Here is a 14,437-nt window from a genome sequence, read left to right on the forward strand (position 1 = left end):
AACCAACTATCCTTCCTCTAACAAAATCTGACAATTCGAGAGAACCTTGAGTTCTGGGCATGTTGTAGCACAAGATAATTAGTGTGCAGACCATTTTCATTTATATAGTGCTCTGTGAACACAAATTAGTTAGCATAAATCAGTTAAATGACGAAAAAGTAGGAGTCTATTTACTTGTGACCAATCAGTGTATATACTGCTTTATTTATTTCTTCAAAAGAAGGTAAAACTAAATGTATGAACATGGGAGAAGGGTCTCGGTGTTATACATGTGTAAGTGTTAAAAAAAATTTGTGCAAGTTCTATGCAAAGGAAAAACAAGAACGCATATGAGGAAATAATTAATTATGTCATTCAGTCTATATGACGCTTATAATCATGTCTCTTAACTCTTGTGTTATTAATTTATAGTTTATATGTGATATTTTCTGTTAAAATTAATACCTTAGTCGTTTATTTACAGTTATTACTTAATGCATGACAGTTACATGCGATATTTTCTGTTAACACTGATACCTTATGTGTTTATTTACAGTTATAACAATGTATGATGTATAATGACGCCTTTTAAAACTCGGTTTCAGAGAACGAGAGCTGCAAGGTGCATATACAGTATATGTCTTTAGCGTACAGTTCGTAATCAATTGTTTTAAACTATAAACGATACTCGATAGAACAGGAAAACATTGGAAGAGGTTGGACCTAAGGAAGATTCCATATAAAACAGCGTCGTTGATTTGGTCATACAAATTTCCATTGAAAACAAAATGATTATTTTTGACAGCGTGAGTGTAGGATGTTGCAAACGTGGAGTTTCATTTGCAAATGAGTCAAGTAGTATAAACTCGTTACTTGTTAGAAACTGAAACTAGAAACTTCGAAACTTTATGATATTGTGACCAAGTTGCTCACGTGACATGTCTCATTGTAAATGTACAATGAGTTAAAATCTTTATTAATAATAAGTCTTTGTTTTGTTTTGTTTTAATTTGGAGAAAGCACTGGACTCTTTCTTCTCTTTGAGCAGTGTTGGCACTCCGAACCCACTTGATTTATTTAACCCAAGCTAATGCTTCTTATTGTAATTTCTTTTATAAAAAAGAAAACAATAATTTGATCTTACGCAACCAACAATTTAAACACATTTCTTCTCCACCAGTTTTATAACCATTTTTTTTCAACAACACTATGCTTTAATAACATTGTTGCCCTTGTTTCAGAGGATTAGAACAAAAAACAAACCTGTTAAATATTACAAGGTTTGATATAAAGCCCTTAAATATTGCTACCGCCCTTCCTCATAACTAACAGGATTAGAAAACAATTGAGTATGTACTCAGGTTAGCATACTTTAAAACATGCCCGATGATGAATGGTCGAAACGTCGCGTTATACCTATTAATATTGTAGGAATTTTATGACAGCCGTCGCCTGCATTCAATAGTGCAGAACCAGTGTTAGTGTTATTGGAGGTTTGTGATATACACGGATGTGTTTAGTATGAGCTGTAAAACAAAAAATAGTATATTAAGAGTTTCCAGTTACTAAAAGTACTTTTTTTGTAAAAACAAACTTCAGTGACGCACGTTATTTCATATTTTGGATAACCTTCTTATACGTGGAATCGTGTTTTTGACTAATACTTTACATGGGAACCGTTAAAGGATTTGAAACTAATCAATCAATAGCGAAACATAAATACGTAATGTTATATAGTCAAGGAAAATGATCGTTGTAGCTTATGTTAAGTTTTCATGTTAATAAATCTGTTAAACTTTGCACCTTTACCACAAGGTTGTGGTAGTTTACAGACCAGCAAAGGTGTTATTAAAATTCTCCACTAACTTCACTCATTGTTAGATTATTGATTAAACATAAGTAACGTTTAAACGTGTTTAGCTGCAGAATCTCACATGCTTATATACAACTGTTTCTTTCTCCGACGATTTCAAACCGAAATTTATGAATAAATTCACTATTTTAAAATTATGAAACGTTATAACTTTGATGTTTTTCTTTTATGAAATAATTTAAAATTTGGACAACTGATGTCTTTCAATTGATTGGATGATAAAAAGCTCCAATGTTTATTTGCTGTGTTGAACTTTTATTATTTTCTAATGTTCACGAGACACCAAATTCTCGCAGCGTGCAGTTCAATTTCGATAAATGTATGTAATGCAGACAGAGCAAATCTTGCAAAGGACATTTTTTATGCTTCTTGTACTGAGCATCATAACAGTTTCCACCAGGACCACAGATAAGATATATATCGCGATTACGTCAGGAATTGTACAGCTGTGAATATATTTAGCTGTCAATATATAAATAGTTAGAATTAGAAGGATTATGGGATATGCATTTTTAATTTACAATATAATTAGTAGAATACTCAAATGTTAATTAAAATAAAACTTTTTCTACTTTAACTAGTTTTAGTGAATAGGCGAAACTTCAACCTTTTGTATAAATTTGTTAACTACTTTCACAGTGTATTAATTAGAGGTTCGTTGTTATCATAGAGATAGAAATAAGAAAGAAACTCTATAAAAATGCAAACATGCCATTAATTTTTGATGGTTTTCCACGTTGTTCAATGTCATAAGTAGGCATAGCAAAATTCAATCCAATATTTAAGTCTAGCATTGAACGATATTACATTGTGAAGTCGAAGTCCAGTAAACATAAACCCATCCGTTTGGTTTTGATCTGAAAACTTTTCGTAATAGTCAGAAATTTACTTTTTCACTTTCAAAAAATGTATTTTTTCAATTCTTAATGTTCATTTTATTTTGCTAATTTAGTAATTTGTCATGAGCATTGAGTTAGTGAGTTAATTTTTAGCGGTCCGAGTTACTGTTCAAAGCGAAGACTCTGTATATGTATTTTATGTATACTTCAACCATAAACGTTCATTTGTCAGACACTTCTCAACCCTCTCTAAAATTTACTTTTGACATGGAAAACATTTTGTTAGAATCAGTAAAGCCCGTTAAAGATATAGATATATATAAATATACATATGTTTGCGTGTAGATATGTTGTACATATAAAGGTGTATGATAAGTTGCCTAAGAAAACTAACTCTTGTTCTTTGGGAAAAAAGAATTGTCAGCACGCAAAACGTTTTCTGTCGGAGTCTTTAGATGCATGGCTGTATTTTTGTTATAAAATTTCAATGCTAGATATTTTTATTGAAACTGAATAAATGTTTGAAAAATTCTATCATCTCTTAGCTGAATTTATGAGACAAATTCAATACATAAATAGTTAAAAAGATAATGAAACAAACATATATTATTAGACAGATAGCTGTAATAGGCATGTTTAGGACATTTCCTCTAGAGATGTTGAGAAACATTCATTTTGTTATTTACGTTTCAGACTTTCATCCGAGTTTCTGTGAACATTACACGAGGCGATTCCTCGTAAACGTAAACTGTATTTTCAAATGTATAAAATACATTTTATTTTACTTTCTGAATTACCTTCTACTTTTCCTTGCCGAATGAGTTCTGTTTGATTTCTGCTCAAGAGTTATTTGTGTTGTTCATTTTGTTACTGTTAATTTGCTTTTGCTACAAATGATTTTCCAGACAGTTTCTTTAAAAAGTTTTAGTTTTTGCTTCATCTTGTTACTGTTAGCTTCTTTTTGTTGTAGGTGAATTTTTAGAAAGTTTCCACGAAGTTACAAGCTACACATTGTATACGAAGTGTTCCCACAAAATTAAGCTGCATATTCTTGTACTAAAAGCTCTGTCAGAAGGCAATTTGTAAACATTTGTATAAACAGCACACTTAGAAGGGAACATGTCGTGAGTGCCATGCTAAGCAGCAATCTCAGACGGCACCATTTACATATTTATTTATTGTCTGTTTGTTTGTAATTAAGCACAAAGCTACACAATGGGCTATTTGTGCTCTGCCCACCACGGCAGCAGTCATCACCACCCACCGCCAACTCTTCGGCTACTCTTTTACCAATGAATAGTAGGACTGACCGTTACATTTTATCGCCCCCACGGCTGAAAGGACGAGCAAGTTTTGTGTGACGGGGATTCGAACCCGCGACCCTGAGATTGCGTGTCAAGCGCACTAACTACCCAGAGAAAACCCACTTTCACTGATCGGGACCGAATTAAAGCCCGGTCAGTGCCCAGATAAAAAAGATCGAGGGTAATGTTGGATGACCCGAAATACACTGAAAAATAGGGATTAAGACATATAAGCTTATTAATATGTTGTGTTACGGTGTGTTATTATGTTCATGAATAAAGTTGTAGGGGAATACGTATTTTCTCCAGGATTGTGGGGTAACAGCTATGGTAGGGAAGAATGAGTTACGATTTGTGGCTTTTTTGGAGTATTTACTAGCCAGATTGATCAGTCTGGTTTTAACGAGGGGTAATTCTGAATGCTGTTCTACGTAACGTGATGGTGTGAAATGTGGGGGTGGTATGCTAATCGTGAAGCCCATTTCTGAATTTTTTGCAATTTTGTGAGATGGTGTTTTTTCATGTTGCATGTAATCTTAGACCCGTACTCTATGATGGGTCTAATGAAAGTTTTGTAAATATGAAGTAGGTTTGTGCCTTACAGCTGTGTATATGATGACTTATTTTCTTGAGATGTGATATTCGTGACTGTATTTTCTATAAATTTCTTTCATGTGCGAATGCCAAGTGAGGTTGTGGTTAAGTGTCGTTTCGGAGAAGGAGACTGGGGAGTCATAGAGTTTGAGTTTTACATTGTTAAGTTTTTATACTTGTTGTTGAGGCTTCTGTGAAATCTTATGGACTGCATTGCATTCCGGCATCATAAAATATGTACGATATTTTATAATGCCGGAATGCAGTCCGCCCATAAGATTTCACAGAAGCCTCAACAATAAGTATTATCGTACATACTTTATTGATTTGTAATAAATCTCTAATTGGTCCCCCCGGGGGTTCAGCGATAAGCTGAACGGTTTGGACATTAGTGTCGAGGAAAGTTTGTTTGTTTGTTTGTAATTAAGCACAAAGCTACACAATGGGCTATCTGTGCTCTGCCCACCAGGGGTCTCGAAACCCGGATTCTAGCGTTGTAAGTCCGCAGACATACCGCTGTGCCACTGGGGGGCATCGAGAGAAGACAGACATAGCACGGATATCCCATTGTGAATCTTTTCGCTAATGTATAGATATAGAAAAATATCTTATTAGCGAAGAGGATGTATGAGATCCTCAGGTATTTACATAATGAAATTATGTTGGTTTACATTACAGAGGTTACCAGTTATTAAAGTTTTGCTAAATGTTAATTATTTGAGTAAGCACCATATAATATAAAATATAGGCCTGAAATGTTATTTTTACACATCTCTGATTTTCAGCCGTAATGAATAAGTTAAGAAGAATGTGAAGAAACATATGCAGTTAACTTGATTGTTATAACAATTTTTAGGCCTAATGGTTTCCAACAGTTCGCCGGCTTTCGGCGTTTAAACTGCAAAATAAACTAGTCTGTTGTTTTTAGGCTTAAGGTTTTAGACTGTTTGAATCAACAGAATTACAACAAAGACATGTACGGGTGAATATTGTATGTCAGTGACACGAGTAGATATTGGAAACTCCTCTGTAGGATAAATGTTCGAAAATCATGAGTACTAGTAAGAGGATATTATTAAATGAACATGCACTGTGACAGGACTAAAAAAAACACTTGCCACAAAACTGGTCAGGAAGTATAAGTGACTAAACACACATTATGATGTTAACTAAATACCTTTGTTATGAAATTGGATAAAAAAGTATAAGAGATTGAAGTTATAAACAACAATATAATATTAATATTGTTACAGGATTAGTTTATCCTGCTAGTCTTTTTGAAGCTTGAGTATTTTACTCCCAAACGTAACTGATAACTTTCAATACATAAGTATTGAAAATATTTTAAAAATTTAGGGATTATTGTGTATTTTATAATATACACAAAGAAACTTCTATTGCAAAGCAACCTTATCTAGATATATTTTTATTAACTGTTTCTGTACAACAAAATGAAACATTTTTCTACGAAACCTTTCGGTCCATATTCATTTGATGTGGACACAGAAACACGCAAAGATTAGATTAAAATAGGGTCTGTATACGTAACGGACAACGTGTCAGATTATTCGTATTATAAGAAAACACTTGCTACAAAGGTTATTTTTTTTAGGATCGTATCAAATAACAAGATTACAGTTCACGTGAAGCGCAGAGCTAGTTTCTTTAGGATTTTTTTCTCCGTTGTGAAAACATGCTACATCAAACAGCAAGTGTCATCAAAAACACTTTTTCAATACCTTATTCAACAGAAGAATCACATGCATAAAGAACTATTGCATATCTACTCTTCTGAGTGATGAATACTGCTGAAATGAGCCTAGTTCTGGATTCTTTCCTTTCCTGAGTCCGGACGATAGGGATTTAAAATTACATAATCATACATGTCGCTTTAAAAAGAAAAGACACGTAGAACTGGAAAACGAGTGCGTACTCTACGAATGAAAAATGCAATGCTTAGAAGGCTAGTATTCTTTGCACATTAATGCGTTATATTCTTCTGCAAACTTCAGACTAAGTATTGAATATTAAATATTTTTATGCTATAACCTTGTTATTACTGGCGTTTTTCTTCCCTCTTCATAAGCTACGTAACAAAAATATGAATGTTCATATTAATCAAGTCAATTATGCTGCTTTATTAGTTATTCAGCTGAGGAGAGTATGAAGACAGACAAAACAGTTTTTAAATACAGTGAGTTTGATAAATAGATGTAAAGCAAATATGCATGTAAAAATTATGTTGTTTCTTGAATACAGGAAAGGTGACAATGTACTTAAAATTCCATTGTTTGTGAGCACAGCTAAAACAACAATGCAATAAAATATTATGTTGTTTCGTGGATACAGGTAAGGCAACAATTTACTTAAAAGTTTTGTTGTTTGGTGAATACAAGTAAGGCAACAATATGCTTAAATGCTCTGAAAATGTAACGAACCAATATTCATTAAAACAATATTTCACAGCTAAAAAGGGTATATAAAAATGTTGAAAAAATATTGTTATTAAATAAATAAAGTACTGGTGCAACGTCTTAAAAATTCGTTGTTTATGAAAATAAAGATAAATGATCGTCCTTCGATAAAAATTCGTTGTTTATGAAAATAAAGATAAATGATCGTCCTTCAATAAAAATTGTTGTGTCGCAATAAAGTTAGAACAACAATGTGTTCAAGTAAGAAATACCGAAATAAAAACAAGAATTAATACTTCCAAATAAGAAGTAATAACATAAAAATGCAATAGTATAATGTTTCACGCGAATTAATACTTAATTTTTCAGCCAGACTAAAATTTGAACAAGAAAATCACTTAAAAGTTGTAGTGAGCCAAAAACCATACGTTTAGTAGTGATTCATATTATTCGATGTACATTTTTAAGATACTTTTTTAATATATAGGCTATCTATGTTTCTGAGTTCTCGAATATTCTTTCAGTATACTATATATTTAAATGCTTTTGATTTTCAAGTATTTTCACATTGAATAGGAGGGCATTGGTTACTTATGAATAAGTATTTTAAAGGTCACATGTTTAATTAACTGGTTAATCGTGGTAAAGCCCATATACCTAAGCCTAAGGCGTATGAAATCATGTATATTATTTGTACCCATAAAACGTTATAAGGCAGAAAACCATTATTTTAATTTTTTACATATGACATAATTTTGCTTGTAATGTTGCCAGTTGGTGTTGATAACTCGTCAACAAAAGTGTAATGATCGAAGTTAAGTACTTTCAGATGTAGCAAACATGTACAGTTTGCTAGTTGTGTCTTTTACGGTTTTTAAGTAAGTCTCACTAAACTAACGATCAATACGTGTTTACTGCTGCTACTATATACCCTTTATTCTGGTCTGTTAAATTCAAAGTTTTAAGCTCAGTACATTCAATGTAAGTGTAGAACGTCTGACTTGCAATGTTATTGAAAATCAGAACCATATACCTAAGCCTTGATGTATTTTGTTTTGTACATCACATCGCGAAGACTTGCAGCCTGTTATTGTTTGTTTTGTTTTTGAATTTCGCGCAAAGCTACATGAGGGCTAATTTAGCAGTGTAGGACTAGAGGGAAGGCAGCTAGTCATCACCACCCACCGCCAACTCTTGGTCTACTATTTTACCAACGAATAGTGGGATTGACCGTCACATTATAACGCCCCCACGGCTGAAAGGGCGAGCATGTTTGGTGTGACAGGGATTCGAACCCGCGACCCTCAGATTGCGAGTCGAGTGCCTTAACCGACCTGGCCATGCCGGGCCGCAGTCTGTTATAACTGTCAGTAATAACGCTGTACTGACGCCTTAGTTGTTACGCACTACAGGATTTCTAATTATTATTATGTTCTACTTCTTCTGCAATGGGATTGTTGAAAACATCTTCAATACATAGCGCGACGAACTCGTAGCCGAATGATAAGGCAGAGACTAAAAGTTTACGAATAAAAAAATTTGAACTTTATGTTTCTTCAATCTAAGTTTTAGTAATGAATTGCTAATTAAATTTGGGCCTCCATAGCTCCATAAGAAAGTGATGGAAATTATATATATTCAGTCTAGTTCATCTGTATGTGTTTGTGTGCACCAGCCTGTCCATTCCTTTTGATACATATTAAAAGAAAGTCACGGACCGACAGTGTGTGATGGATCAGATATACGATTGCACTCTAGGTGACTTTGTAAAATGTTTTAATTCATATATGTTAAAACAGCTATATTTTCGGCCTTCTATGGTAACTTTTATTGAAAATAGGTTGACTCTATCAACAACTTGTACTGTTGTAACTGAATTTGGTAAATCAGTATAGCATGACGTTCTATTGAAAACCCAATTAAGAAACCTTAAAAAGTATTCATGATAATGACAAACCGTTAAGTTATGTTCATGTATAAACTGTTAAAAATTCTTAAATGTTCTTTCTACTACTGAAAAGCTCACCAACTAACGCAGAGCTATCACTGATATAAATCTGAAAATCAGGAGAACTCTTCTTCTTCAAGATAGTCTTAAAAATCGATTGTGACATGTCTGATGACATGTTTTTTCAGCTTTATCAATATATTCATTAACAAAATTTGAAAAAAATTGCAAAATATTATTTTTCACATTCGTGTGTGATTTTATTGGTTTTGATTAATAAATATTGTTGTAGTTGTACACGGCTTATAGTTTTGTTTTATTTTTATGTTTATACAATTTTATTGTATAAAATTACTTTTTTAGTTCTGTTATGTACTGTTTTACTTTACAAGAGAAATATGTTAATAATAAAATAATGATACGATAATCAGAGAAGAATTCATAAAGATCCTGTCCTGTAAATACGTTTAGTTTACCACTCTTATAATCAATCCAACTTTTGTGTACATAAACTTCTTCAAACTTACCAGTTTTGGGTATCTTTTGTTTATTGATCTATATATTAGAGTTTGCTTCGGAAAGAATTTTGAAAATAGTTTTCTGAAAACCTGAATATTGGGAGCCAATTGTCATTTTATATTAGATTTATTTATTTATGTTGGGGGGGGGGGGATTCGTTGAATATTATTTTATGTGTATGTGTTTTTTCTTCTATTTTTTTCTGGGTACTGTTTTCCTTCCGTTACATCCAGTAAGCCTCTTATAGTCGACTAAGTTCTAGTGATTTCTACTAGATAATTTCACTTGCCTAAAGGAAAGTAAGTATTAAACTTTGTCCAAATCAAAAGTTTTGTTGCTGGAATTGAACTGTCGTAGTAATTCTGTATGAAAGTTTTATTAAAAGTTCAATGCAGTTAAATCTTTCACTATAACCATATAAGCCAATTATTTAATTCTTTTTTTGTCTTTAGAAAATCCAGTGGAGGATTTAGAAATGACAGTAATACGTTGCAAGCCTGATGGGATTGATGCCTTATGTCGTACAACAAAGTTCACAAAAAAAGAACTGAAATTAATGTATCAAGGATTCAAACAGGTAGGCTTAAGTTCTCTTATACACTGGTTTGTTTTTCGTAAGAAACAAAAACATAAATTATGTAGCATTTCAAGAAATAACCTTTTTTTTTCTGCTGTGTATGTGAATAATTCAACTACATTTTGAGTAAACAGATAACAGTCAGACGTTTTAGTCTTCACGTAAAATTCAATGACTAACAACACAACTTCTTGTACTGTTTTTGAAAACACATTTTTTAACGTTTAGTTTGTTCCTGCTTTTCTTGGATTTCTTTTTTAAGAGTTTATTTTTTCTCAAATATGTTACATCTTTCACTAAAAAGCATAACATTCGTCGTGACTTCTTCCTACATAAAGGATTGTTTTATTTCGAAACATAAAAGTGAAGAGCTGCCTATAATAGTATAACAGTACATCTACTATAATAGCGTAACAGTAGATCTACGTTCGCAAAAAAAATTATGATATGACAAATACATCGTCCGCATGCACTCGGTACAGCATCATTATTTACGCTAATTCCTAAAGTTAATATCACGTGACGCTAAACTCTCTTTAATTAGGAACTTTCATATAACTAGCAAATTTGTGCTTAAAAGTTGGTAATAAATAATGAATAATAACCGTCCACCCATGTGATTCTTTTGAAAACTTGAGCTAGAAACTGCTAATCTAGTTTTCTTGGCCTAACCAGTGCTTATGTATCTGCACATACTTTCACCCTACAGTTTTGCTGATCTAAATCAACCGTCTTTAATCCGAATGACTAAAAACTAGAAATTGTTCATTTGGTACATTGGTAGATCTTTACAACCTACAATTAAGTGTCAAATTTGGTCTAAATATAAGACATAAGTGTAAAGTTATTCAACAAAAACCGCTCAATTTTGACGAAAAGTTTTGCGCACACCTACGCAAAAAGCCACGTGAGCTATCGGTCTGAAAATTTTACTACAGCTTTACCTAAGAGTAAAAGTTTGAAAGAAATCCATGAAAGTGAAGTATGTTTTTCTTTCAAATAAAATTTCCGTACTTTCGGTGCGAAGAAAAGAAAAAGGAAGAAATTAAATCAAACTTGGACATTTTATATCTCGAATATTTCCTAATGAATTGATTTGAAAGTATGTGAAGTAAGGGCATATTAACTGAAAATATGTGATAGTTTGGATGATCACAGTTTGAGCTACAGAAAGTGGAAAGTCGCTAAGTTATCACTCCTGTTAATTTGTTTGTTTCTTTGTTTTGGATTTCGCGCAAAGCTACACGAGGGCTATCTGCACTAGCTGTCCCTAATTTAGCAATGTAAGACTGGAGGGAAGGCACCCACCACCACCAACACTTTGGCTACTTTTTTACCAACGAATAGTGGGATTGACCATTATAACGCCTCCACGGCTGAAAGGGCGAGCATGTTTGGTGGGACGGGGATTCGAACCCGCGACCCTCAGATTGCTAGTCGAGCGCCCGAACCACTTGGCCATGCCGGGCCCTCCTGTTAATAACACCCAATATGTGATAGTTGGGATTATCACAGTTTGAGCTACAAAAAGTGGAAAATCGCTAAGTTATCACTCCTGTTAATAACACCCAGTGTGTCTTGGAGGTTGCTTGATAATCTCAGCAAAACCAAATTGTACTTACGCTTGCAGGAGTGTTTAGTATTTTGGTATATGCAGAATAGTTCAACTCTATAAGGTGAATAGTTTTTTCTGATTTTAGTAAAAAGTTTGTACAATGGGTTACCCGCGGTGTGTCCACCACAGAGAACTAACCCGAATTTTACTGTTATGAGCTCTCAAGCTTACCGCTGAACCATCAGGGAACGACGACGATAATAAAATAGAAGATATATGTATTCATTATAATTTTTTGCACACTATGAAACCAGTGTCTTAAAATTGGAAATGTCCAACCATACCTTATTCGTTTATCTTAAAACACTTCGGAAGTGTACAAAAAGAGAAACAGTTAAGTATGTGTGCTACAAGCATCTACTCTACACTCCTCAGGAAAATCACTGTCCGATACCAAGGCTTTAGTGAGGGTTCGACTACAAATTATTTTGTACGTGTACATCTAGGTCTCCCACGTAAGAAGCTTGAACTCTTATGACACTAAAATTAGGGATTCAATCCCCGGCGCAGGGAGCTCATTGTGTAGCTTCAAGCTAAAACAACATAAACTTACGCAAGTTAATATAATGCTAACAATTATAATATGGAAAACGGGTTGTCACTATAATGTTAAAAGTGTATCTTTATTACAACTACCATATATAAAAATATTTATAAATGTGGTATATGGACGTCTTATCCCTAAAATTATAGCTATGCTGTTTAACTCGTGTCAGCACTGTCACCATATTTATAGTGATGACACGTGTGTTTCATATTATAATATGTAAATCGTGTCGTTACTGTAACTATAATATGAAACACACGTGTCATTACTGTAAATATAATACGAAACACACGTGTCAGCACTATAAATATAATATGTAAGTCGTGTCGTTACTGTAACTATAATATGAAACATACGTGTCATCCCTATAAATACGATATGGAAAATGTGTTATTGTTATAATTACAGGTTATTTTCAACATTCAACTTAACATGATAGCGATGTTAAATTATTAAGTACTAACAGTGTTTCAAGCTATGTGACTGTAAAAATGAGAAACTAAATTATAGAGTTAAAAGGAACGCACTATCTGATGAAGCCCAGCTTATAACTATGAAGTGCACTCCGTCACATTTCCTGTCTCATTCTCTTTCCTTTCATCACTAAAGTGGTTTTACCGCATCGTTCTGAAAGACTCTTTTATCCGCATACATAATATGGAACCTGTACAACCTGCTGTTCAGTCTTACTTATGAAGTTTCGCACACAGAATATAATGCAAGCTTGTGTATGTGTGCGTTTCGTTATCACTTATATTGAAGAAATCCAGAACAGTTGCATAAAACTTCCTTTTCTTTTATATTTATAGCTCACACACGTTGTACTATTATTCTTTTCCGTTATCTGTAAAAACAGACTAGCTCATTTGGTTAATATGATAAATGACTGGCACCGTTTTCTTCATAGGCTTGTCCAACGGGAATTGTCAATGAGAATACCTTTAAAGATATATACGCCCAGTTCTTTCCACAAGGAGGTGAGACTATTTTCGTAATTTCAATTATGATAATATGCTTATCGAAAGAGAAAATATTGAAATGCTGAATATGTTTACTCTAGTTCTCATTGTTTCATTTGATAAACTTGAGACAAAACTGATGTTATCCAGTCTTAACGAAGCTCTTCAAAATCAGTGTGAAAATTATAAACTTACCTGACGGTTTACTTGATGAACCCAAAACTCAGTAAAATGTTAGAAGCTATATTTCAATAAAAGACTTGTCTGCATAAATGTTATATATATATATATATATTCCTTTGTTGTCAGATAAATGATAAACTATTTGAACTGTCTGATTAACATTGTAAATCGTTTCTTAACATATCTAGGAAAAAAACTCTTCTGTTCCTGGTCGTAAAAATAGTGTTTTTTCTTAATCCATCAAAACTAAAAGTGAACGTACATAAATTCCTACCTAAGCTTTTGTAAAACTTTAGTTTCAAGTTTGTCTCTGATTAAAGAAGTTGTTATTTGTAGTAAATAGTCAGACAAACATCCAACCCATTACATCACCATACCGATCTTCCTTATTTGATAGAGTCAGTTGGCTGAACCTTAAGTCAAATGATAATCATATAAACAGAGAAATTATGCATACTTGACACAGAATTATACTGTCAAAGATTCTATCTTAATGTGTGTCGTTTCAACAAGTGATAAAGCTCAAGGTATTTGATGTTAGTTCAACCCAATATGTTTCGAAAACTGCTCTCATCTCAAATATATAAAGAGCATATAACGATAAACTGGTTTGATTTTCTAAAAGGAAGCTACTTTATACTATAGCTTCACTTTTAAGTTTCGTCTTTTTAGTTCGGTTTCGTCGATAATTTACACAGTGTAGAGTTGAAATTTGTAACGTACTGCTCCCGCAGAACAGAAGTGTATGTTGAGGCCTTCTTCAGCTCACGGTGTCTTCTGTGTTGTGTAATTTGTGTTGAGGGCGTGGAATGAGTTCTGGTGAATGTTGTCATCTGTATGGTGTTGGAGAAGAGTAGCTGTGAGGTCAGCATTTGATGACTTATTGTCATTTTCGCAATTGAAAACAAAATAATATCTAATAAATTTAAAAACGAATTGGGTAAACAGACACGAATGCTTCTATATATTAGTTGAGTTTAGATTTTGTTATTCTTTTTATATTTTGATATAAATCCAAACTTATTTCGTTGGTATATTATATTAATGCTATTTATCCATGTGAGTGTCACGTGGAGGTACTCGTGA

The 14,437-nt window shown here is 33.1% G+C and overlaps 1 protein-coding gene across 1 annotated transcript in view; it reads left to right on the plus strand.

Annotated features, from left to right (window-relative positions):
• LOC111088261 (Kv channel-interacting protein 4-like) overlaps nucleotides 1-14,437 on the plus strand; it is a 24,318-nt gene that overhangs the window by 8,723 nt on the left and 1,158 nt on the right. The window contains exons 3-4 of the mRNA XM_022397842.1: nucleotides 9,923-10,047; nucleotides 13,117-13,200. Coding sequence (XP_022253550.1) covers nucleotides 9,923-10,047; nucleotides 13,117-13,200 — 209 coding nt within the window. The remainder of the gene's footprint in view (nucleotides 1-9,922; nucleotides 10,048-13,116; nucleotides 13,201-14,437) is intronic.

The sequence above is a fragment of the Limulus polyphemus genome, unplaced genomic scaffold (genome assembly GCF_000517525.1).
Source record: "Limulus polyphemus unplaced genomic scaffold, Limulus_polyphemus-2.1.2 Scaffold3435, whole genome shotgun sequence".
In the NCBI taxonomy this organism is placed as follows: Eukaryota; Metazoa; Arthropoda; class Merostomata; order Xiphosura; family Limulidae; genus Limulus; species Limulus polyphemus.